Here is a 26978-nt window from a genome sequence, read left to right on the forward strand (position 1 = left end):
TCACAGTATATGTACAACCAGCAAATTATAAGAAGTATCCTGTAAATGGGAAATGGATGTGTGTGTATCATGCCAGTAACTTATATACTGTACGTACAGCTGAAGGACAAGATAGACCTTGTTCTGTATCCTACTAAAACCCTCTCACCATAAATGAGGATATTTTGTTTGCATCACGCTCACAAAACCTAAGCCTGTGCATATTTTATTTTGGCAATAATTTATTTGGGTTAATGTCCTTCACCAGGGGGCTCTGTAATGTTGGCAGCCAACCAGGACTTTCCGTGTCCCTAGGCATCCCCCAATTATTCAATCTGTGATATATACAGTAAACCCAAATGGGTACACTAATCATCCCTCCCCTCCCCATTGCATTCAGTAGCTTAAAATTATAGAGATCAAGTAATTATAACATGTGTCCACTAGAACAGGGTTTTACAGAAGCTTTGTGATTGATCAGAACACTTCACATCAAGCTCTCATTCAGCCATCTGAATCAGTACCTGTCGAGTAGACAGCACAAGCCAAATATGGACGATTGATCCTAAAATCCCTTTTTCTGGCTGAGCTCATAGCCAGGTGGTTTGGACCCCACACCTTCTTTATGGGTTTTCCCGACTTCCTTAGCTAGAAATTGAGTCAAAGATGGTGAAGCAAATTGTGATGATTGGTCACTCGGTTATAAGTCCTCCTGATTCCTGATGTCAATTGTTTCACTTGCTATCCTAAACTTCACAACAGAAGGTGTGCTGGGGATGATTGGTGTACCCAGTTAGGTTAAGATTATCACATACAATATTTACATATGTGCCTATTTTCTCTCCAAGATAGCTGTACAGTACTAATTACAGTATACCGTACTTCCTTCAACTTGTCATGTGGCAAGTTAGTGTAAAATGTCAATTGATCAAGGAAAAGTCATGGGAATATATTTTACACAACTGGTGGACATTCTGGGTATACAGTACCTGGGAGCTTTAAAGTTGAGGATAAGTTAACACTTGAGTGTGTGTGTGTGGGGTGGGGCAGCCTCAAAATAATGCCAGGTAAGACATCTCAGGATGACAATTGTAAGTCAAGGAGATATTTGTCCACTGTACTTGTAATTATATTTTTGTGTTCATTTTAGTTTTCTGTATTAAAATTATTCAATAAAGTAAAGTACATCGTTGGAACAAGAATGCAAAGAAATTTTTTTTAAGGTGATGTCAAATTAATCATTAATGAAAAATCTCAGAGGATTTAAAAATATACATTTTCTTTTTATTTCACTATAAAACTAGTTTTAATCATATGAACATCTGTTTACACAATAAAGAATACATCAAACTCCCTGGAATAGTACACAGTAAGCAAAATGCTTCCTGGTGAATATAACAAAATGCCAATGAGGAAGCTGTATAAAATAGTGGTGTACTGTAGTATCACCTCTGGTCTTACACCCCACATGTTGAACATATACTGTATACACCACAGCAAGTTCTTACTTTTACTGCACATAAAATTATATAATTGGCTGAGATAATACTCATGCTTCATCCTAGCATTGTACCTGCTTCTTCATGTATGTATTAACAAATTTTAGATGAGTCATATTAAGAGAGTTTTCAACACCAAAAAAGGTTTTGTTTCCTCAAGAATAATGAGAATCTGGTGTGTTTTGTTTTCCCAATTTTTATTAATGTTATGGAAGGTAAGCCAAATCACTGAATTTTTAGCTGCCTACACTGGATTCATGACACTCAATGCAACAAAACAATTTTCTTTCTTAGAAAAATGCATAATGTGGCTATTTTAATTTAACAGAGATTAGTAACAAGAACAAAGGTAATTTCTACATTGTTAAAAAAAAATTACTTTCAACTAATTGATCATACTGTTGAGATTATGTTCCAAATTAACCATAAAAATAACACTACTTTAGTATGCAGACAAATATACAAACATACACTATATACACATACTATACAACACACTATCATTACGAAATTCAATTATCGCACAGGTACATTTTCTTCCATTACAACTCATTTTCTCATCAGTGAATTAGTTCAAGACTGATATTGTATATTTTAGTTTGTACAATGCCTTCATAAACCTATCCCTCTCTGCTGCATTAGGAGTAGAGAGGCTGATGGAGAGAAAACATATACTAGTCACCTCAGTGGTAGACAGACGGTGAGTTGGCTACCTCAACCAATTATTTCATACATGAATATTATCTCAGGATTAATATAATAACTAAATCAAACTATACTCTTACAATGGCCCCTATACTAATAGCTCTATATACTGGTACATTTACATCATGGCTAAAGCTTGGTCACAACACAAAAATAGGAACAACTACCTAGCCAAGAGAGATGGGTGTTAGTGTAAAGTTAGCTACAAAAATATATATACTACAGTATATACCTATTATTCACAAAATATACACTAAAAGATTATAAACAACTGCCAAAATAAGCACAGTACAGTATTGTTAGCTGCCCAGTGACATAATCCACAATAAAGTTCTAATCATAAGGTTAACAGGTTGTGCAGTTCATAAAATACTGTAATCATGTTGCACACCAAATCAAGATTAAAACACAAGTGACTACAAATAATCTAAAGTATTTACCAGAGAAACCCATTGCAAGAAAAACCTACACGTAATTTGTTTATCATTAACGTGGAAAATAAACTCATACTGGAATTTTAGTTTCAATGATTTTACAGCAATTCCTAAAACTCATCGTACAGTCTGCTATTAAATGAAGAACCTGGCAGTGGCTGAGCTTAGAATCGTCAATTGTAGTTTAAGGTTTGTTTTACTCAAATGTTTTATGAAAGTCATCACTTCTCTGAACAAAAGATAATAAAAATGAACAGATAGTGTTAGATTAAGGTGGTGTAGGGGGGGGGGAAGCATAACAGAGGTTCTAACTTGAGAAGACGATGATTTTGGAAACTGTGTGCGTAGTGTATGTGTATATAGATGTTTACTGTACTGCATATTGTTTTAATGGGGTCATAACTGAAATAAAGCTAAATTTTTTAACCAATAGACATACAGTACAGTACTTTTAAACATATTCTTTACACACATACAGTACAATCATCGGGTCTAAATAAAGTATCAAGTTAACTTCGAACCCGGATATGGCTCCCGTGAAAATTTGTACCGGAAGATATTAAAATTAAGAATGAAAAATCACTGCAGTCATATCTCACTAGAAAATGCTGAACATGATCCAATTAAACAACCTTACTTGAATTATACACAAAAGTTACCAGTTTGACTTTTGATGATGCTCACACTAAAACAAAGCTTGCAAAGGTTTTTTTTTTTATCTTTGTACTGTTTCACAATTTGATTCTTTTCCGTTTTTCTTGCATGTTTTTCCCTGGGTGAACCACTGATACAGCAACCCTTTTTCACACTCCACATTTGTACACTACATGATACAATCCAGTACCTACATCTTGTGTCTTTAGTACTAATGCAAATACATAGCATAATTATCAAACTAAAACAAATTTATTTAATTCATCAATGTCCCTCTATGGGTCTGAACTATTTTAGACCCCACATTTTCACGAAGAGGACACAGAACTCCCAAGAAGGAACTGTTATTAAGTATCAAACATTAGTTTTATACTGTAGTGATAAAAAAAACTACCTCTTACTATTAGTCAAAATACTGATTTAATGAAAGACAGATATGGGTTCTTCCTTAACTGTACTCTGCATTGAGAGCCCGACCAATGACTAAGCGACGAATTTCACTCGTACCAGCACCAATCTCATAGAGTTTGGCATCCCTGAGGAAACGGCCAGTAGGGTAGTCATTGATATATCCATTTCCACCTGATAAATGAGGAAGATGCGAGTTAAAATGATTCTGGTGTCATGTGATAAAAGAAAGTGCTGTAAGAAATTTCATTTAATCACATAATAATATACTGTAGTGTATATTCTTAAATAATGTGAGTATTATTTTATGCCTCATATGCAGCACCTATATGGTGTAATATTTAACCTTTGTGGTGCTATTGTTGTCCAATGACAATTGTAAACATTTGAAGTTGCATGTAAACAGAAAACATATTGCCTTGCAAACATGATCAAGTTATCTTTCTCTCTTGATAGCTAGTACATGCTTGGCTATCATTTCAAAATACCGTACAGTATGTACAGTATATTTTATTTAAACCTCAGACTTTTTTTTATGCAAAGTAAAGATTAAATAAAGAAAGATCTTCAAGGGGGCAAGGGAAAAATGTACAAGTAATCTATAAACTTGATGCTTTTTATATAGCATATAAAAGAATTTACCTAAACACTGGATAGAATCAAGGCAAAGCTTGGTTGCTTTCTCAGCACAGTAGAGGATGACACCAGCACAGTCCTTCCTGTTGACATGTCCCAAGTCACACGCACGACCCACCGAATACAAGTAGGCTCGACACGCATTCAGAGAGCAATACATGTCTGCTATCTTACCCTGAAAGTAAAAGTGCACATTACTGGCCTGTACTAATAAGGATTCCTTACATTACAGTAAGAACAAGAAAATCATTGCTAATATCCATTACTTTCTTCTAAACAATGATGATGCAGCACACGACCCACTACAAGAACAAACATGCAAATAAATACATACAACTGTGAGAATACTGAGGCAAATAAAAATAGACAGATAAGCCGGAATATCACACACAAATTAAAAATTATGTCAGTTACCCATGCCTTACAGACATTCAACATCTCTCACGTTATAACTAATGTAATAAAGTAAATGTGAGGACTATCATACTCTGAAAATGTTCGCTGTCTATGGATTTATTTTATAAATTTTACTCACCCTCTTTTATGAGCTCAGCATAATATTCCCAATTCACAAAAGTATTCCAGAAAAATTAAAGTCTCAGAGCAAGAAAAGAATTGAAAGCTTATCAAAAAGTGAGGCAGTTCTTCAATGGCTCAATCTGTTCTCTTAGGCTGCTCAAAATTCTAGTTGATCTTATCGACAATCAAGTTATTCGGCGCGTTCATTGTTCTCATAAAGGACTGCCTGTATACTGAACATGTATCCTTTTCTTTTCCCTTTTTTTTTTATTTGCACTGAGCTTAGGAAAGGGCTTCTGCCAATAAAAAATGAAAAAATCAATTAAAGAATGAATATTACCCAACATACTTTAGCCACCAGAGCCTGATACTGGCAGATAGACTAACCTGCATTAACTGAAACTCTCCAATTCTTTGGTCAAACTGCTTACGAATGTGAACATACTCAAAGGCAACGTCACAGGCTGCTTGCATCAATCTGCAAGTTTATTAATGGCAAAATGAGTGAAATCTTCACAATGGCAATTACTGTAAGCATAAACACAAAGGTTGTTCAATACAGTATACAGTACTGAAAACTAAAGAAAGAGAAGGGGTGATTAGAAAAGAAAATTTGGACAGCATCAAATAAACAATACACCCAACAACAAAATACAATATTCTGAAGTGAACAAGAAAAACAATGGTACCCCTCATTTACTAACATCTATCACATGTAAATCTTAAGAGAACTATATCCATACTGTTGTTTTTTATTTATACAGTTCATATACTGGATCTACAAACAATAAGCACTTACTTAAAATACTAACATGGTGTTTCATCCACACATGTTGTCTTCATTTAACATTCTACAGGACCTCCCCCTCAGTTTACTATTACACACAGCAATAATAATGGTCTCATTAATTTGACATAGACTTGAAATTATGACTGTTCTCTTTGTCTAATGCTGATACATATTGTTCTTATGTTGCACCAAAATATTTGCATCAGTGTAAGAGTTAAGCTCCTGAGAAGAAATAGTTTATGGACACCAAAAATGACAATGCCATAACATACCACAATCATATTCAATATGCATTACAGATAAGGAACATACCCAACAGGGCCACCAGCCAATACCAATCTCTCGAGGTCTAGTCCAGAGAACAAAACATAGATGCCACCATTCTTCTTGCCCAGGATGTTCTTGGCTGTGGAAGGACAATGATTATGTTTTCCAATGTAGCATGGAAAATGACAGCAAAATGACAAAGATGATGACAAGGATATTAAGATGAGACTGATGCTCTATTAGTAGTTTCAGCTGTGCAATAGAAGAAGTATTGCAATCTCACTTTGCAATCAAGTTATACTTGTTCCAATCATCTGATAAGCACTATGTAATCACTTTGGCCCTATTTTGTCCATACTCTTGAATTTTTATCATTGGAGATCCCTCCTAATGCACAGATGCATTATTAATGACAATACGTACTTTACACAACACATCTTTTCTTATACCTGGAACTTTGCAGTCTTCGAAGATGAGTTCACAGGTATTAGAGCCCCGGATACCCAACTTGTCCAACTTTGGGCCAGTGCTGAAGCCTTCCATGCCCTTCTCTATGATGAAGGCTGTTACTCCATGCTGGGGTTTTGGTGTAGTAGGATCTGTTTTTGCATACACCTGAAATATTATAGTAATTAACCATTACTGACAACATGAATACAGACAAAAATTATTTTCTCAACCATTTTATTCAGAAACTTTATGCATGATAGTACTGTAAGGTAAGGGTCTCTTAGTAACATCCTGGCCTGATCCACTATGATTACCTTAATGTACAGTCGGGGACAAACGTTCATTCCCGTGGTGAAACCATGTCACAGGAATGAGTCTCCGAACTGTTGCTTCATTTTGCACGGGAGTGAACTTTTGACTGTACAGAACCTTCATAAAACCTGATTTCTTTTAGAGTGAATTATTGGTGCATCAAACACTACAAATTAAACATTAACATCTATTCTTTCCACAACTCACCACCAAAACATCTGCATCAGGTCCATTTGTAATCCAAAATTTGTTGCCATTAAGGATGTAGTGATCTCCTTTTTCTTCTGCCTTCAGCTTCATGGACACCACATCACTTCCAGATCCTGGCTCCGACATGGCCAGGGCGCCAAAGTGCTCACCTGAACACAACTGACAACCACCAAGAATAAGATTTTGAGAGTTGAATCACAAACATCTTTTCATCTTAATGTGTTGCATTGCTCACAATAGCCTTGTTTATGGTATACTGAGGAAAGGTACTAGACTTCATTTAAAAAGATGACTCAATACAAAATGCATACGCTGTATAGTTACAAATATCTTAGATTTAACAATGCAATAACAAGAGTCAGTATACTGTACATATGAAGTTATTAGCTGAACTGTTTTACTGCTAAACTAAAACTGCACTGTACTCTACTTAAAAAACTCTTAAACCCATCTTTGCTTTCTATTCTCCCTGACTCTGAGTTTTCTGTGTGTGTGTGTAAGATATCCTGTTTAAGTGTAGCAAAAACATACTGTAGTCCAGTTTAACTGCAAAAAAACATGAACACTTTGTCGCAGGTTATTATAATGTAATTATGCAAAAATATTCCTGAATCTGATCCCTCAATTTAGAGGAAATCATATACAGTACAGAGAATGAACCACTGGCAAGAGCTTCAGTCTTTGTAGTTACTAATCATCTATAACATTCCTTAGATAACTATATTGTACTGTAACACAAACTGATCACCAAACATGCTTATTACCTTGGGCAGATACTTCTCTTTCTGCTCATTTGTCCCATTGACATTAATCTGATTAACACAGAGGTTGGAGTGGGCACCGTAGGAAAGTGCAATAGCACCAGATGCTCGAGATATCTCTTCCATGACGATGGTATGGTCCAAGTACCCCATGCCTGAACCCCCAAAATCAGGATCTGCCGTGATGCCTAACAATCCCAGATCACCCATCTTACGCCAGAACTCCTGCAAAGTGACAACACAGAAGAAATAAAATTAACATCTAGTGTTCTTGAACATATAAAAGCCAGGTTTATTGTAACCAATCTCAGTGTGACTACCAAGTATGATCATTAACCTTCTTAAGATTGTTGAATAAATTACACATGTTGATTCTGCCATTAGCATAGAAAATACAGCACACTCAATTAATCTTAAACCATAAATGTGTACCCCTTAATACTATATTATATCTACATGTTGTCTTCAAACCTATAACTTCAAGGTTCATATAATATCACCTTCAGAAAATATGATCATGGTAAGATAAATATTCCTGTAATGATGCTAATTAAAGTGATATGGAAACACGTGACCAAAAACAGAAAATGAAGTGAAACTATAAATGGATTTCCTTTACAATATCCAGAAGACTTGCATCTCCCACTGTAGTAAATGACAAAGGAAAATATCAGCTTCAAACTGATAACAAGATTTAGATTGGATTATCATTATAACTATAAACCATTCTTCATCAAAATCCACTGCTCTTTGGTTGAGTTACTGCTTTCAGGAAGTTGAACATGAATCTAAGCATTGTGGAAAAAGCTGGCAATAACTGCCTCAAAACTGGTTAAGAAACTCTTCAAAAAAGTCCACATAAAGTTACATTGTGTCCAGTATAAGGGCATTAAGACAAGTTCAATTTGTTCTTGAGATATCGAATTCACAACATTGACACAGGCGAGCAGTATTTCAAAGTAGTGTACCCTCCTACTATGAGGTACGAAATACATGTACTGTAATATAATATGGGGTTATCACAGTTAAAGTGATGAGAAAGATCAACACAGGAACTTGGAGAATGATGCGAAAGAGTTGGGCAATGATTCGGTTAAGCTCCCTGATTACAGTATACGTATATCTTTCTTTTTTTTCATGTGGCGATCTAAACCAATATCTTTGTTTTAGTGCACATAATGCAAATATGATAAAGGAGCAAGAGACAACCAGGTCTGATACCACTTAGAAGACAACAACTAACCTAACCTAATACAGTCTCTCCTCGATTTACGACGGGGTTCCAGCCCGACGACCAGGTCGTAAGTCAAAAAGGCGAAAATAATACGTAAAAATTCTAAAAAGGGTGTCTCTTTTTCTTCTCAGCACCACCAGAACTCTCACTTTTACACTTGCTAGCTATTTTAAAGGGAATTTCAAACAAAAATTTTGTCAGTACACAGCGCGATCACTAATGTCGGGACTCGAAAATACATAATGTGAAAAATATTTTATACGACCATGGCCGTCGTATGTCAGGGTTGTCGTAAGTCGAATACAGTCAACCCTCACTTTACGCGGTTAATGTAACCCACAGGGTACCGCGGAAAGTGATTAACGCGTAAAGTGAATAACATAACATATGGGATTAATTGAAATAGAGACCGGGCCGACCCCCAAACTCCACTTTTTGACGACACACAACTATGTTGTAGTAAAAATATTATCTTAACTTTATGATAGTATGCACACACAATTAATAATTAAGAGAAATATCAATAATATTAGGTTTTTTAACACTTACATTAGTAGAAAAGATGGCTGGGCACACGGGGATGGGCGGTTGGTTCCGAGGCAGAGGGCAGATTATTGGCCCTCACTTGTATCAATTGTATCACTATCCACCACAGAGGCTTGCAGGGCCTCTTTGTCAAACCCCCCAAAGTCCATATAAGTCCATATCCTCACCATAATTATCACTATCACTGACTTGGGCTGACTGTGGTGGGTGGCGGGTGAAGAACTGGTAATGTTTTGATGACTGGGGGACCTTGTGCGCACCATGTTCGCGCCGCTTACACAACATGGCGGATGGCGGGAGGTTTGGATCCAAAAATGGCCCGGCTTGCCAGCCGCTCTCCGCGTAAAGGGGTACACGCACCGCGGAATGTGAGCATCCTGGGTTCCAGCAGGGCACCGCGTAAACGTGGAAACGCGGAATGTGGGACCGCGTAAAGTGAGGGTTGACTGTATGTCATAAGTCGAGGAGAGACTGTATATAATTTAATGATTCTGAGGTACAGTGTTGGAGTCTGTATATTAAAATAATAAACTGATGATTATGGAGCTTGAGCCGTGTGTGTGTGTGTGGGGAGAGGTTGGAATATATCCAAGCACCTCATCCTATAAGAGTGAGGCAACATCACGGTCAACTACTTGAGCTTGACACGTGCTCTGCCTTTATAGATACATAAGAGTTCTTCAGTAAAGATCAAGTGATGGTTTTGGCTGTGGTAGTAGGAAGATGGTTCATTAGTTAACATAATCATTTAAACAATACTGCAACAAATGTGAGAAAGGATATACAGTAAAGGCTATATAATGTGGTGACTAAGAAAGTACAATAATTATACAGTAGAGTAAAAGAATAATCAAAGAACAAATTCTGCATTAACCTGGGAATAAATAACTTACCCGCCGTTCTGCAAATTCATTCTGCTTATCGATTTCTGCTGCCTTGGGAGCCAATTCTTTTTGGCAGAAGTCGAAGATTGTCTTCCTTAACTAGAACAATGTAAGGTATTCATTAATGAATATAGAGGACAGGTTATCAAACAAAATAAGAATGCAATTAACAATTACTAATTTCATCCTAGTAATAAGTGTTATATTTAACTGTAAATGTGAGTACTGAGTGTTATAAAAAATATATACAGTATTGTATATGCTTTATATATGCATTTCATCTTTTCAGTTCAACTATGAAAGCAGTAAAAATTAAATAAAACACTGCACTGTTGGAATTTTCCACCCAATACAGTATTCTCAAAAAGATTACAACATTTAAAGCAATATCTAGTGGAAGACAAATTTTCTACATTAAATATTTAGTCTGGGAAAATTTAAGGAACCACAAGGAAAAGAATAATTTCACAAGTGTAACAATTACACGAGTACATTTTTGGCATGGTGGAGGAAGTAATCTTCACCGAGTGTGAAAAGGACCCAAACCAACCTAACCTAATCAACCTAACTTAACCTACGTGCAATGCCATCATATATATAGTGTGTTGTCAATGTGTACTAGTCATGTGACTTTTTTTTCCTGTAACTTTATTTCCGTTCACTATTTTCATAAGTGGAGCATATATTTTAAGTGTAAATTCCCTACAAATGTAAAGGGATTTTGTGGATTGTACATATAATGTGTGTTTGCAAACATAAAAGTGTTTTATTTTATGAGACTGGGGTTTTGTCCACTTTTCATATAATGGGTTGGGGTTTTGTCCATTGGGGTTTTGTCCACTGGGGTTTTGTCCGTTGGGGTTTTGTCCGTATACCGTTTGGTACCTGCCTACTACTACTACTACTAATAATAATAATTAACGATTTATTGAAAAAGTTCTGCAGCCCGAAGGCTGAAAATATACATTGGACATAAATTACTTATTACATACATTGGTGGTTTAACAAAAACCTTCATTAGAGAAAGGTAAAGGAACATACAGTGAACATACAGATTAATGTAGGTGATGAACAGCAAACACGTAGTGTAGTAACTCCCTCCCAGATGGTGTTATGCGGGGCCTCACGTGGTGTAGTAATTCCCTCACAGATGGTGTTATGAGGGGCCTCACGTGGTGTAGTAATTCCCTCACAGATGGTGTTATGGGGCCTCCGTGGTGTAGTAATTCCCTCACAGATGGTGTTATGCGGGGCCTCACGTGGTGTAGTAATTCCCTCACAGATGGTGTTATGCGGGGCGTCACGTGGTGTAGTAATTCCCTCACAGATGGTGTTATGAGGGGCCTCACGTGGTGTAGTAATTCCCTCACAGATGGTGTTATGAGGGGCCTCACGTGGTGTAGTAATTCCCTCACAGATGGTGTTATATGAGTGAGGTTTGGTCTTAAGCCTTCCTATCGTAGACGGATTAACGCATCGTTGGTTATCACGGGCCGTTATCACTGGGCACCTGGGACCTCACTGTGTGAAGTTCTCAGTAATAATGAAAATCTAGTAAAAGATGTTGGGATTGGAGACGAACTAGGAAACAGTGATCATAAAGCCATATATTTTAACATAATATGGAATGGCAGGAAGAAGGAAAATTCGGCCTTGATCCCGGATTTTAGGAAGGCTAATTACGGTAGCTTAAGGAGAGACCTAAGGGATGACCCTATGGTCAAAAGACTAATCCCCCCCACACCTCCGGAAACTGTCAACTTAGGACGGGAGAACCCCGAATTTAATTTAGCAGCTACTTATGAACAATTTATTGCGACAAGCCATAATGCTCAAAATAAACACATTCCTAAAAGAAAATTCAGATCGATACGGAACCAACCAAAGTGGATGAATAATAGACTCTAAGATCTTCTAGGGAAAAAGAAAGGAGTACCGGTATATAGAAAAGTTAAGAAAGGCGAAAATCACTTACTTGGTTACTATCAGAACCTAACAAGACAAGTAAAAACAGAAATTAGGAAAGCAAAGAGAAATTATGAAATCAAGGTAGCAAACGAATCGAAAAATAACCCCAAAGCTTTTTATCAACTGTATAAATCAAAGGTTAGAGATACAATAGGTCCCCTTAAAACTACGACAGGAGAAATGACTGATGATGAGTTAGAAATGTGTAGTACGTTAAATAGTCATTTTCGCTCCGTATTCACAAATGAAAACCTAGCACAGTTTCCAGAAGTTAATAAGGTATATAACGACAGTATAGAAAATATGTTGATGAATATCAATATTACTAGTAACGATGTGCTTAAAGTAATTAACAAACTGAAGCCTCATAAATCGCCTGGTCCAGACGAGGTATATGCTAGAATATTAAAAGAATGTAGAGATGAGTTGAGTAATCCATTAGCAGTTTTATTTAATAAGTCATTAGAATCGGGCCTAGTGCCAGAAGCTTGGAAACTTGCAAATGTAGTTCCGATTTTCAAAAAAGGTGATAAATCAATTGCATCAAATTACCATCCCATTAGTCTCACGTCAATCATAGGCAAGTTGCTAGAGTCAATTATTGCTACAAAAATCAGAAGCCACCTTGAAACATTCAACTTAATTCATTCTTCTCAGCACGGGTTCACCCAGGGACGTTCTTGTCTCACAAATTTGCTTAGCTTTTTCTCAGAAGTACAGTATATGAAGCGGTAGATAATGATAAGTCATATGATATAATTTATTTAGATTTCAGTAAAGCATTCGATAGAGTCCCTCATGAGAAATTGATAAGGAAGGTAGAAGCACATGGAATAGGTGGATCATTATTAAAATGGATTAGGTCATGGTTAACTGGTAGGAAACAAAGAGTCAGCATAAATGGATTTAAGTCAGACTGGGGTGCGGTCAAAAGCGGAGTTTCCCAGGGATCTGTATTAGGCCCTCTGCTGTTTGTTATATTCATTAATGATCTTGATTTAGGTATAACTAGTAGGATTAGTAAATTTGCAGATGATACCAAAATGGGGACAGTGATAAATTCAGACAGTGACTTTGAACACCTTCAAAGAGATCTAGATACCTTACATGAGTGGTCAGTAGACTGGCAAATGAATTTTAATACTGATAAATGCAAGGTACTACAGATAGGGAAGACGAATACAAACGTTAAGTATAAACTAGGTAACACGGAAATAGAAAACTCAGATTGTGAAAAAGATCTAGGTGTATTTGTTAGCAACGACTTGAAACCTAGAAAACAATGTATTAGCGTTCGCAACAAGGCAAACAGGATTCTTGGGTTCATATCTAGGAGTGTGAGTAACAGAACTGCTGACGTTATCTTGAAACTTTACCTAGCATTAGTGAGGCCACACATGGATTATGCGGTTCAATTCTGGTGTCCTTATTATAGAATGGACATAGATTCTTTGGAGAGAGTACAAAGAAGAATGACAAAAATGATCCATAATATTAGAAACCTTCCATATGAAGAAAGACTGAAAAGCTTAGGCTTGCATTCATTAGAGAGGCGTAGAGTTAGGGGAGATATGATAGAGGTGTTCAAGTGGGTAAGTGGGATTAACAAGGGTAAAATGGAAGATGTTCTGAAGCTCAGTAATAACGAAATAACTAGAACAAATGGCTTTAAATTAGATAAATTCCGATTCAGAAAGGATATAGGCAAGCACTGGTTTGGTAATAGAGTTGTGGATATGTGGAATAGGCTACCGAGTGCTATAGTAGGATCGGGGACGCTAGGGAGCTTCAAGACGAAGTTGGATAGGCACATGGAAGTGCTGGGATGGGTGTGAAAGGGATCTGCCCTGTATGGGCCAGTCGGCCTCCTGCAGTATCCCATGTTCTTATGTTCTTATGTAACTTGGGTACGACTGTTACTGTTGAGTTGTTCTCACTGACTTAAGCACTGTTCACCACTGTTTAACACTGGTTCCATTCCTTTCCTAAATGAAATAGTAACTTCTGGCGTGAACTTGTTGATATTCCGGTGGGGAGGAGGGTTCAGGGGAGGGGATTGGTATGGGCCAACTTAACAGTTGACCTGGCTGCTCCGAGAGGAGCGCCAGGTACGTCTTGACCCTTCGGTGGTCAAGGATGTACAGTTTAAGTGATACCCGTTCATTTTCTTGTTTTACTAGATTAGGTTAGATTTGGTTTATTCTGATTGTCAATTTCAATAATGTTTTGGAAAATTTCCCATTAAAAGCATCCATATATAAGACGTACCCATCTCCTTGAACTTTACCCAATTGTAGTGATTTTTTTTAATTTATCATTTCACCTACATATTAGTGTTATATGTACCTGCCGTTGGTCCTCGCTGAGTCCAAACACAACATCGTCAATGGGGTAATAAGATCCATGATTGCGGATCTGTGAGGCTGTTACACTCCTCAGTCCTGGGCAACCACGGAGGAAATTACTAAACTGCCGACAAACAGCTGACGCCATGGTATCAACAGACGACCTTCTTGCTTGAATGGTGGTAGATTATTCCTGGACTCCACATGATGTTACGATAATTACGTCATCAAAACAACTATATTGCTCAAATTTTCCTAAGCTTCAGCTGGAGAAACTGAGGTTATAAAAGCAGTAGAGAACTTAATGTTAAAACTTTACCACAACCAACGCGACTGTTCTATTTTTTTCCAATTACACATATTAACTAAACCTATAATGTAACTTTACAAACACTATCCCTAGTCGTCTGCTTTAAAATATATAAATAAATAATAGGTTTGCATCATACAGTAGCTATGATGTCATCGAAATGCAATTGCTTCTGCAATGATATGCCCTGGGATATTCTCATTTCTCTGTCTATATAAACTATTAATAGTAATTTAATGATATATTACAAACTGATATTTATAACATTCATAATAACTAGAAGAACTAAAGTCGTCGTTCAACTTTGATTTCATACGGGGGGAAAAACATCATCAACCAGTCTTTGATATTAACGCCAACAGTACCCTGAAAGTGTCGGGTGGTGGCAAGAGTAAGGGGAACAAGATCACAGTCTCTAACAACATTAGGGATATCTTGATAGAGAGGAACTCGATACATAGTACAGAGCATAATTATGTAGTATAAAAAAAGTCTCATTTCATCTAAGATGGCAGTGTGAACGTTGAGTATGATTCCTCCCGTACTTAGAAAAAAATCAGCCGATAACATCAAAATAATTATTATACCCCAAAGAACTGCCGATTGTACTTAAATAAGTTCTTTCAGGTTTACTTCCGTTTGTAGGCTGCTCTACAGGTTGTATATTATGTTGTGGTTGGTGACTCGGGGTACAGAAACTCCCCAGCAGACCTACGGTAGTTGTGTAATGAATTGTGGATTTAACATTACTCTGGTTTCCTCCTGGACACTGATCGCCCGAACGGAAGCTGATTGCCGGTTGAAATGATAAATTGAATAAATTATACTGAATTAAATCAGATCTGCTTCCAGAGTGTACTGTACACCTGGCATTATCTTCATCCCTGACAAACGATATAGAATCATCGAATTATATATTTATTTTGTGATTTTCTGTCCTATTTTTAAGTAGCTTTTGGCATATACCTCTACAATCACTGCTCTGGCCAACTACATATAACAGTAAAATGCCGTCGTCCTACACCCTGCTGCCATAATGCATTACAAAAATTGTGACCAAGTCCCAGGCTGCTGATTTTCTGTCTTATTTACAGTTTTACACACATTTGCAGTGTTTCAATTGTTTCTCTTACTTTGACAACACAACTTACTGATATTGTTTCTCGCTATTGATTTTTTTATTCCTTATTTATTTATGATCCTTTATAAAATTATTATTATTATTATTATTATTATTATTATTATTATTAGTAGTAGTAGTAGTAGTAGTAGTAGTAGTAGTAGTAGTAGTAGTAGTAGCATGAGGCATGACGAGGTAAGGGATCTCACAGCAAATATGTTGAAGGAAATCTGCCGGGACGTCATGGTAGAACCGACCCTCCTTCCACTGGATGGCGAGATCCTCCAACACAGGACCTCAAACACATCTAACGAAGCCCGTGTGGACGTCAGTGCTCGAGGATTCTGGACGCGGGGACAGCGAGCTTTCTTCGACATCAGGATTTTTGATCCCATGGCCGTTTGTCACCGTAACCTAGCTCTCGATGCTGCGCATAGGAGGAACGAGAACGACAAGAGAAGGGCATATGGGGAGAGAATTCAAAATGTTGATCAAGGCAGCTTCACTCCTCTAGTGTTCACAACCTCTGGTGGGATGGGCCCAAGTGCAAGATGTTTCTACGCCAGACTCGCGGAGCTGATCTCCGAACAGAAGCAGCAGCCCAGAAGTTATGTCACAGCCTGGATGAGATGTCGACTGTCCTTCTCTCTCCTTCGGTCGGCTTTGCTCTGCCTCAGGGGAACGAGAGCTTCTGCCCCTACTCCGACAACTGCTGCAAATATTGACTATGAGGCTACAGTCACTGAATGCCGCATGGATCTGCGGCTCAACTAATCTAACACAGATAGGATAGCTTCTTATGTATTAGGATATTTAATATTAAGGTAAATAAATGGTGGCGAAGGTGTGGCTATTGGGGGAGGCTGGAGGCCACGTTAAAAAAAAAAAAAAAAAAAAAGTAGTAGTAGCAGTAGTAGTAGTAGTAGTAGTAGCCACCATACAGTCAACTGAGGGAACAACGCAGGGGGTCCCTGTCGCCATGGCAATGTACGCACTAGGCCTGTCTGTGCTCCAACATACAATAAAATATGAAACAACCGAGGTCAAGCAAGTGGCGTACGCTGATTCCCTAACGGGAGCAGGAAAAGTGGAGGACATCAAAAAGTGGTGGGACCTGGTAACATCACGAGGTCCACAAATAGGGTACCATCCAAACGCCAGCAAGTCCTTCCTCATTGTGAAGCCAGAACACTATGAAAGGGCAATGGAGGTGTTCGGTGGAAGTGAGGTCAAAATAACAAAAGATAGCCAAAGACATCTAGGTGCGGTAATTGGCACGAATGACTTCAAGACCAAGTACGTAACGGGAAAGGTGAATGAGTGGGTGAAGGAAAGCCAAGCTCTGTCTGATATTGCTAAAACAGAGCCACATGCGGCTTTTGCGGCATTCACCCGTGGAGTCAAGCATCACTGGAGATACCTGATGCGCACTATCCCTGATATTGGACCCCTCTTCCGCCCTCTGGAAGAAGCTACCAATGTCGCTTTTATCCCAACACTAGTGAAAAACCCTTACTTAACGCCCAGCATAAAGGTCACTCCTTGCACTACCACCGAGACAAGGAGGAATGGGATTGACTAATCCAGTGGAACTTGCCGCTACAGAACATCAGAACTCTGTCAAGCTCACGACAGCTCTCACCGAGCACATAATAGATCTGAACGCAGCAAGTCAGGTGGATGCCAACGAATTAAACAAGATTCGACGGTCCATTATGGCAGAGCGGCAGCACACCCAAAGTGATAAACTGCAACAACTGTTGCAACAAGTACCAGGGAACGTGAAAAGAAAAGTAGCTATAGCGCAGGAGGTGGGCGCCTCAAACTGATTAACAACGTTACCGATAAGGGCAAAAGGTTTCATCCTTAATAAACAAGAATTTACAGATGCCATTGCTCTAAGGTACGGTAGGCGTGTGCGGCTCATCTTATGACATCGACCACGCCATGGTGTGCAAGAAGGGGGGCTTCGTATGCATGAGGCATGACGAAGTAAGGGATCTAACAGCAAATCTACTGAGGGAAGTCTGCCACGACGTCATGGCGGAATCGCCCCTCCTTCCATTGGACGGTGAGAACCTCTGTCACAGGACTTCAAACGCATCCAACGAAGCCCGTGTGGACGTCAGTGGTCGAGGATTCTGGACGCGGGGACATAAAGAGTTTTGATCCCATGGCCGCATGTCACCGCAACCTAGCTCTCAATGCTGCACACAGGAGGAACGAGAATGACAAGATTAGGGCATATGGGGAGAGAATTCAGAACGTTGATCAAGGCAGCTTCACTCCTCCGGTGTTCACAACATCTGGCTGGATGGGACCAAGTACAAGATGCTTCTACGCCAGACTCGCGGAGGTGTTATCTGATCGGAAGCAGCAGCCCAGAAGTTATGTTAAAGCCGTGTTGTTCCCCTTTGCCTGGAATTTCATCTTGTGTACTGACTCATATGTGTTCTGACTCACGTTTGCTGACTCATGTGTGCTGACTAATGTGTGCTGACTTACCTGTATGTGTGTTGACTTGCCTGTTTACTGACTCATATATATATATATATATATATATATATATATATATATATATATATATATATATATATATATATATATATATATATATATATATACGTAATGAGAGGAACTCACAAGAAGAAGATTACATTTAGGTAGAATATTGATAGTAAGAGAAATGTAAAGCGAGGAAGACTTTGGTAGCGTGGCCGTGATAGTTATTTGAACTGGACTTACACTTATCTTATCTTATATGTCAATACACATCTATTACGTTCTTAAGGACGACTTCTCAAACACCGCTTCGTTACAACTCTTTATTAATTACGAACATGACATGGACACATTAATAACACCTTCTATTGAAGTTACTAGGACATTATATTTACGTTACTAGGACATCATATTACGTTACTAGACACTCTGAAATTTCTCGGACACGAACATGAAATGAATACACTTCCCACGTAAGTAACTCATCCCGTGGAAAGCTCTGACAAAAACTCACGTGACCTAGGGGAGGCCTAGCAGGTGGTCCTGGGTTGTCTCTATGGGAGACTGCTTAGCTGGGCACGGGTGTGTCGAGGGCAACTCGCTCCCGACCGGAGGCGACCGGAGGCGGCTTGCCTCCGGCCCCTGACTTCTCTCGAGCAGGACTGGGGACGTCATAGCTGGCCCTTCCTTGTTACAAGACACACTCTCTCTCTCTCTCTCTCTGACTCCCTCTAGCCGCTCCCCTGAGGGAGGGCTACGAGCGGGACTGAAGACGTGGTAGCTGGCCCTTCCTCGTTACAAGACACACTCTCTCTCTCTCGAGAGAGAGAGAGAGAGGGAGGGTTACGACGTCCTATATATTGGGAGACCAGCCGTCAGGTTGAGCTGATCGGGGGGGCGGCGAAGGGTCTCCTTACATTTGCCCTCGCTAATGTAGGGTCAGGTCTGGACTTTTTCAGAGACTTCAAGTTGTTGTAAATTCTGGAGAAATCTTCAGATGAATGCTTGTCTGTTAACATCGTTGGTGGGGCCGTGTGACGTGAGAGGCCCTGGTTGATTTGTGACCCCTTGACTTGGGCTCGAGGGTTACATTTTACGTGGTTAATGTGAGGATAGGTCTGGGCCTTGTCTGAGATGTACTGTAGTTGTGTATATTGGGAGAGGGTCGGCAGGTGGTTTCTTACATCTTTGTTGGGGTGGGGTGACATGGGAAGGGGAGCTAGTTGATTTGTAATTCCTTGAGTGGTTACCCTTACACTTGACCCCCCTAATGTCGGGTCAGGTCTGGACTGTTTCTGAGTCACCTGTATACTGATTCATATGTATACTGTTCGTGACTCATAAAATATGTATACAGTACTCGTTCTATCACAGTTGTGTATGTATCTCCAACACAGCAGTATACATGTACAGTCCCCTTTCACTAGCGCGTTTACAGGGCCTCGTCATATACACATTCCACAAATCACCCCATTGAGATATTTGTTTTAATATTGCTTTACCTTAAATCCATAGCAGGTTTATTATTGAGAGTTTCTTTCTGTCGAATATAAAAAAACACAGGGCTGCCACACTGCACAAAACCTAACAAGCCCCTGTAAACGCACTTGTGAAGGGAACTGTACTATTCAATAACCCTCGCACACAACAGGACCAGATAATATGCAAACGTGTGGTTGTGACAGCTTAACGGGATCCCGGTACTATTTCTCATCACGGGACCTCCATAACTATTGCTTCCCTTAAGTATATATATATATATATATATATATATATATATATATATATATATATATATATATATATATATATATATATATATATATATATATATATGTGTTACCACAAAATTAATAAACTACAAGTACTCAACAAGATGTTTCAACAAAATTTCCTGCCATTGAAAATATATAAAATATATCAACAAGTAATTTAAATAACACCAACAAAGTGAAGATACAACAATTAAGTTACAATAATGACTGGAATATTAGACTGAACAAGTAAGAGTCAGGCAGGGGGTTGGGGGGGGGAGTGTTGGTTACCTCGCAATCATGGCGTGGGGTGACGTCACTATCCACAAAGTATCGTTTACACTGAGTAATCATAACGAAGGAGATTGACGTCGACGCTCACAGATAATTGGATAGTGAAAGATAAACAAATGTAAACAGGTGAATGATAATGATTTTGAAGGATATGACAGAAATGTATTAAGAGGACGTTTCTGATTAAGGTGAAGAGTGAAGACAGTCTCGATGTAAAGCTTGAGGAAACTTTTGCCGTTTATTAAGCATGGCAGTTAGTTGTCTTGTTTCATCTCCCCTTACGTGGAGGATTAATTAATTATAACGTCACGAAAATAGTACACTGTAATTAGGTGTTTATAAAGATCGTCACGAAAAAATGTACTGTGATTGTGCGATTACGGGGATAATACGTCACCATCTTAAGGTGTAGGCTATGACGTCATGAAAATACTCCACAGTGATTGGGCGTGATGAGAATGCCTCGCCTGGCAAGTTCCTAGACACTGTATATGCCAACTTATCTGAGTTGTGCTCTTGTTGTTATTAACGTGTAATACAGTATACTCCTATCACTGTATGTTAGTGTAAATTTTAGTGATATTTTCGTATTAGTATCTAAATGTAAATATTCGTCTGAGTGATTTAGGTGTCATACAAAGTGTAGCGTATACTGTATTAGGTACGAACGCTGTATAAGGAAAGTTTACATCTGTTCCTACAACTAAATACGACAGGAAGTTCGTTGTGTGCCTATCTGTAGGGCTTGGAGATCTCTTGTTAAAAGTGGACATCAACTGCAATGTGGCAAAATTGGAATACTAAGTATATTGTCAAATTAGGTATCATATTACTAGGGACAGTGGTATTTGTCGTGGTCAGTTTGTACAGTCATGAGGCGGTCAGATCAGACAGTGACCCCACGCCCGCTGTATCGATGGAAACAGTGTCAAGACCTACATGTCACGCCCTTTTCACCATCTCCGACGTACCTCTGCACACTCCTGAGTTCCAACAGTATTTCGGAGGCAATGTAACAAACAGCGAGAGTCCTGGAGGAGAGAGGAGCAAGTTACCAGGAAGTCACGTCACCCGGATAGAGGAGACCGTATTAAGGGTGCGACTCCTCCTGAAGAAGAGGTCCTCTTCATCTGGAGCTACCACGGAGGATTACCGCAAGCTGGCCGAGCTTCTGCCCTCCCTCCTGTCTTTCTCAGAGGACCACGCCGCCAGGGAAGAGGAGGCAGGAGCTAATAGGATCCCCAAATTAGTCAGCACGAGCAGGATTACAGCTACCGGAGGTGTTCTGCCCTACGTCCCTTGTGCCATAGCATCCTACCACGACCCTGCCTCCATCACCACCTGCTTCAGGAAGAGACTCTCAATCAGTGACTCGCTCTGGCTCTTCTTCCTGGGAGACTCGAAGATCAGGAACATCTTTTACGAGTTTCTGCGGCGGACTGACCAAGACTATTACTACCAGCTCAAGTTACCAGTAAGCAGCCTAGTGTAGTGTGATCATTAATGTTTGTTTACGTATTTGAATTACTTATAAAGTTAACCTGTCCAACTTTTATCAGCTTACTAGTAGGGTGAGCAGTCGGTCAGTTCTCTGTTGCACTTCTGTTGGCCGGTACTGACGGGGTATAGATTTTTTTTAATGTATCTGAACATGTACAGGTGTAGTGTAGTCTAGATACACAACACCTCACACTCGGTACTATCACATCACTTACTGACAGAGAACAGGAGGTCAGTGATGACCACAGTACTGACAATGATGTCATGCACTAACACGGAACCCTGTTAGGTGTGAAGTTCGTGGTCCACTCACGGTAGTACTACCCCTTGTGTTACACCCACAGTTGAAGAGTTGGATTTAAAGCTCAAGACTAGCGCACAGAATGAACATACTGTACATATCAAACATAAAATAAGACTTCGTCCCTAAATTGTCATCCAGTAATAATAATAATAATAAACAGCAAGAAAATGGAAACATACAAGAATTAAGCTGGGATTACATTCAAGCGTTTGCAGTGTGTTTCAGTTTTCAATCGCTACAGGGAGCGATTGGCATGTTCAGTACTACAAACGCTTACAGCTAGGATTCCATTCACGCGTTAGCGGTTGCGTTAGCGTTAACGCCACAAATAGATCACATTGAAATGTACATGGTTATTTCCATTGGCACGGTTGCGTTAGCGTTATGCGTTTGCAGTACATGCCAATCACTCCCTGTAACAATTGAAAACGCAAACACACTGCAAACTCGTGAATGGAATCCCAGATTTAGTCTACATTCTACAGTATTGCACAAATAAACGTATTATGTAAATCAGTACAATTATCAACTCTACCACAAACTAACCCCCAAATAAAAAATACCCGAATATCTATAAATCCACCTGAACATACAGTATACATTTTTGCTTTTGTTTTTTGTCCTGCAGAACGGCACGGAACCATTAAGGGAACTGCTTAAGACTCCCACCAAAATCCACGACGACATAGAAGCGACCACAAGCCTGTTCCCACGTCTCCGGATCACATTCAAGTTAGGGAGATTATTATTATTATTATTATTATTATTATTATTATTATTATTATTATTATTATTATTATTATTATTATTCTCAACTTTCTATAAATTTATCCCATAAATTTTGACCAGCTACATTTACATACGGTTTTCATATGATATTTACTGAATTAATATCTAGGTGACTTATTTGATTTATACTTAATACAGGATTAAATCTACAAATTCGACACGTTTCTTTTTTTCCGATTTTCGATGTTTTTCCGTTTTCTTTCTTATCTTATTTTCATTAATCTTTATATCCAGGGAGGCTCTACAAGACGAGAATTGTCTATGTGTTTGTTATACCTCCTCCAATGCAGATCCTTGAACATTTTTTTTTTCACTTTTCTGGTCATTTGAAGATTAGGCCCCCAGCTTATTTCACCCTAACGCAACTACTACTATTACAGGTACAGGAAGTTCAATGATATCGTACCATCAATGATCAGGAAGTCGAACGAGGTGAAGTTGCTGACCAGCTGGGCTACAGGGAAGGCCACGCCCCCTCACTTGCTGCTAATAGGTGACCCAGACCCGCATCTTAACCTGTAAATTAGGAGAGAGAGAGTGTAGTAGTTGTGATTTTGCAGTTTTATTATAAACAAAGAGTGATGTTAGTATGTTGTGTTTGCAAACAATGGACCACCAGGTGTTCCAATGTGTAATGATGTAAAAATTTATAGTATGTTAGAGAACATTGATCAAAGTAATTTTTTATTATTGAAACAAGCACGAGTACACATAAGAGAAAATGAATGTATAAAATATAACAGCTGGGAAAATACCATGCATGTCATTTCTAATTGCACCTACACTTACATTAAGTTTCAGTATTAACTTCCTCGGTTCAATGGCCTATCACTAAGCTCCTACTTTTAGCGACCTTCGCAACCATCACAAATAATGGAAGCTGGTTGGCTGCAACCAGTAACTAATCAACTTCAATTAATTGTGACAGTTGCTAAGAATATATACAGGTAGTAGGCAGCTACCAACAGGGAGGTACTACCGCCTGGGAAGATATTGGAAGCATAATGTGTTGTCTAATGATAGACCCTGCTGCCATATGGCATCACAAAAATTGTGACCAAGTCCCAGGTCGCTGATCTAGTTTTCTGCCTCATTTACACACATTTGCAGGGTCTCAATTGTTTTTCTTGCTTTGACAACACAACATACATATATCGTTTCTCTTTATGATTGTTTTAATTTTTGCATTTATTTATGGTTCTTTATTACTATTCATTATTATTATTATTATTATTATTATTATTATTATTATTATTATTATTATTATTATTATTATTATTATTATTATTATTATTATATTTTCGCCCCCCAGGCCCCGATGTGGGTCAGTGACCTATGTGCTCGGGTGGGCTAATGCCCATAAAAAAATGGAAGGAGCATAGATGATACACAACTTTATGAAACACGTCACACCATTCTTCTCGATTTCATCAAGTGTCTGTATATATGTCTTATTAGTTATAGAACCACATTTCCCCCTCCCTAGGATACACCCCGTGGATGATGCAGAGGATGAGGACACAGTATCCACATGACCTGCTTGGTGACCTGATGGAGGTACACCGAATCGTAATGCCGCTCCTCTACCAGGTGAGTTAACCCTTTAGCCCTGTTCCTCCTATTCTTAACCCTGGCTCTCCCATTCCTAGCCATGATCTTCCTATTCCTAACCAAGATCCTAGGATAGTAGGTAAGGGAATAGTAGAAATAGTTGCATATTGACAGGCAGTAGTTTAAATGCAGTTGACAGTAGATCAATATAGTAAAGATAAAAAATAATAGTAGATATCGACCAAATTATTGTACAAAAAACTTAGGTTACCATGAAGGTGGTAAACCTTAAGGTGAAATAAGCAAGGAGGGCTAATCTTCACGTCATTTGAAAATAGATATTGATGCGGAAATTTATACAGACAGCTAGCCAGACATACAGACAGGCAGAGAGAGAACCTTAGACGAATGTTGAAATTGTGATTGGTTTTTCAGATTAGCCAGAGAACGCGGCTGTTAGTAGTGCCTCAGAGCCGCTACCGCCCTCACGCACAGCAAGGTCTCCTGGACACCATGGCCCTAGCGAACGGCGACCCCGTCAACGACTGGAGTGAGATGATGTTTCTCCAGTACTATCGACTACATCACCGTGACACCAGGGACGACCACCACGACACCACGGACGACTACCAAGACACCACGGACGACCACCACGACAATAGGGACGATCACCACATCCACGATCACGTTTTCGACTATACAAGTGGCTACAACCACACACAAAACGATGTAAAGAACCGCACCTACGATGACCACAGCAGAGTCTACCTGAGAGATGACACCAAGGGCGACCACCACGACACCAGGGGCGACCACATCCGTGACATCTACGATAACCACCTCCCTCGGAACACACCACCGCCTTCCTTATCAAGACCTGTACCTAACCGGAACAACAAGACCGCACAACTACCTCTATTGAGATCCGGGAACAATGTGGTACCTTCTGGAGTCAAGGGAGATCATCTGGCAATTTATAGGACCAAGAGGGACCATCTAGTATTAGCTGGAACTCATGAAGAACCGTGGTGGTGGGATACAAGTCTGCCGCTAAACTTGGCTGCGGTGAAGGATTGCGAGACACTGTACAGGCGTGGGCTGGAGGACGTGGACGTGTATAAGGGCGAGCACCTCCTGTGTAAAGACCAAGTCCATGCAGCCCGCGCCACCCTCGGGGACATGGCCACTATGATGTACAATCTACTGTGCAACTCCGTTCTAGGAGCGCACTCCAGCTTCTGTTGTCATTGAAATACAATTTACAGTTTGCAACACCTTGACAGCCAAGAACTAGGTTTTCAAATTGTTCGTACAATGGATTTTCCTCCTAATTTAAGATGCAGGAACGTATTTATCAGGTTGATAACCCAAATAACATCCATTTATACATATAACTTACACCTGGAGTCCTGTATTCTTCTTTAACTAGATACGTTCACCAGCACCGAACACAAACTTAACGCGCAGAATCTTTGTGAATCCAGACCCACAGCGTTGTACATCACGGAACGGTCAAGTCAGTCAGGTCAGATGGGATTTCATGCTTCAAATGATTTTATGTGGTAGTTGTGGCAGAGTAAATTGTTACTGAGAAATGCAACTCTGAATTCGACTTTATTTTTTTGTCCAGATCCTCATTCATTTACTGGACAGAGAAAGTGGGTCCCATTGGCATGACTGCCCGTTAGGGACAATGTGGATACAGCACATCACTGTATACTAAGCCTTCGGTACACAAGGAGGCAGCATGGCCGGTACTGCACTCAACCACACTCACCTCCCCAAGTTGCAAACTTAGGTACCCATTTACAGCTGGGTGAACTGGAGTGCCCAGGATCGAACCACCGACCCATGGAACAGGCTTGCTCTGTATCCACTCGACCGCCTCACTCCAATTATTTTACGGAAATCAGAGTTGAATCGGAGCGGGTTAGTAGCGGGATCACGGCTCTACAGTACATCCTATGTGTAGTTTTGTGAACAAGCTACAGCTGTGTGTTTTAGAGTTTTTATCTTAATAATTAACATTGAGTGGCTATCATTAATTTACTTTATACTGTACTCGGCGCGGCAGAAAACGGCAGCAATTTTTAATAGTTGTTAAAGCAAAGGAATACACTCTAACAATAACAGCGGTAGTTTATGTTATATCTTCGTCATCTCATCTCCACCAGAGTACAACGTTTCAAGATGAATATAAATAAGCAGCTAATTCACCATTGACTACGTTCAGCTGCCAAGCAACATCCTTCA

The 26978-nt window shown here is 39.3% G+C and overlaps 2 protein-coding genes across 2 annotated transcripts; one reads left to right on the top strand and one right to left on the bottom strand.

The window, feature by feature from the left end:
• Positions 1-1249: 1249 nt before the first annotated feature.
• LOC121862081 (isovaleryl-CoA dehydrogenase, mitochondrial-like) lies at positions 1250-14789 on the bottom strand. The gene is made up of 9 exons (XM_042360025.1): positions 14603-14789; positions 10298-10387; positions 7628-7849; positions 6861-7022; positions 6341-6506; positions 5937-6030; positions 5222-5312; positions 4322-4490; positions 1250-3853 (listed from the first exon to the last, which is right to left on the bottom strand). Exons 1-9 carry the CDS (start codon positions 14747-14749, stop codon positions 3720-3722), a joined length of 1275 nt encoding a protein of 424 aa, XP_042215959.1. The 5' UTR covers positions 14750-14789; the 3' UTR covers positions 1250-3719.
• Positions 14790-21070: 6281 nt separating this feature from the next.
• On the top strand, positions 21071-26463 carry LOC121862088. Its single transcript, XM_042360038.1, has 5 exons — positions 21071-22055; positions 23014-23117; positions 23555-23667; positions 24661-24764; positions 25161-26463. Exons 1-5 carry the CDS (start codon positions 21363-21365, stop codon positions 25974-25976), a joined length of 1830 nt encoding a protein of 609 aa, XP_042215972.1. The 5' UTR covers positions 21071-21362; the 3' UTR covers positions 25977-26463.
• The last annotated feature ends 515 nt before the right edge of the window (positions 26464-26978 follow it).

The sequence above is a fragment of the Homarus americanus genome, unplaced genomic scaffold, assembly GCF_018991925.1.
Source record: "Homarus americanus isolate GMGI-L3 unplaced genomic scaffold, GMGI_Hamer_2.0 scaffold40248, whole genome shotgun sequence".
Lineage (NCBI taxonomy): Eukaryota > Metazoa > Arthropoda > Malacostraca > Decapoda > Nephropidae > Homarus > Homarus americanus.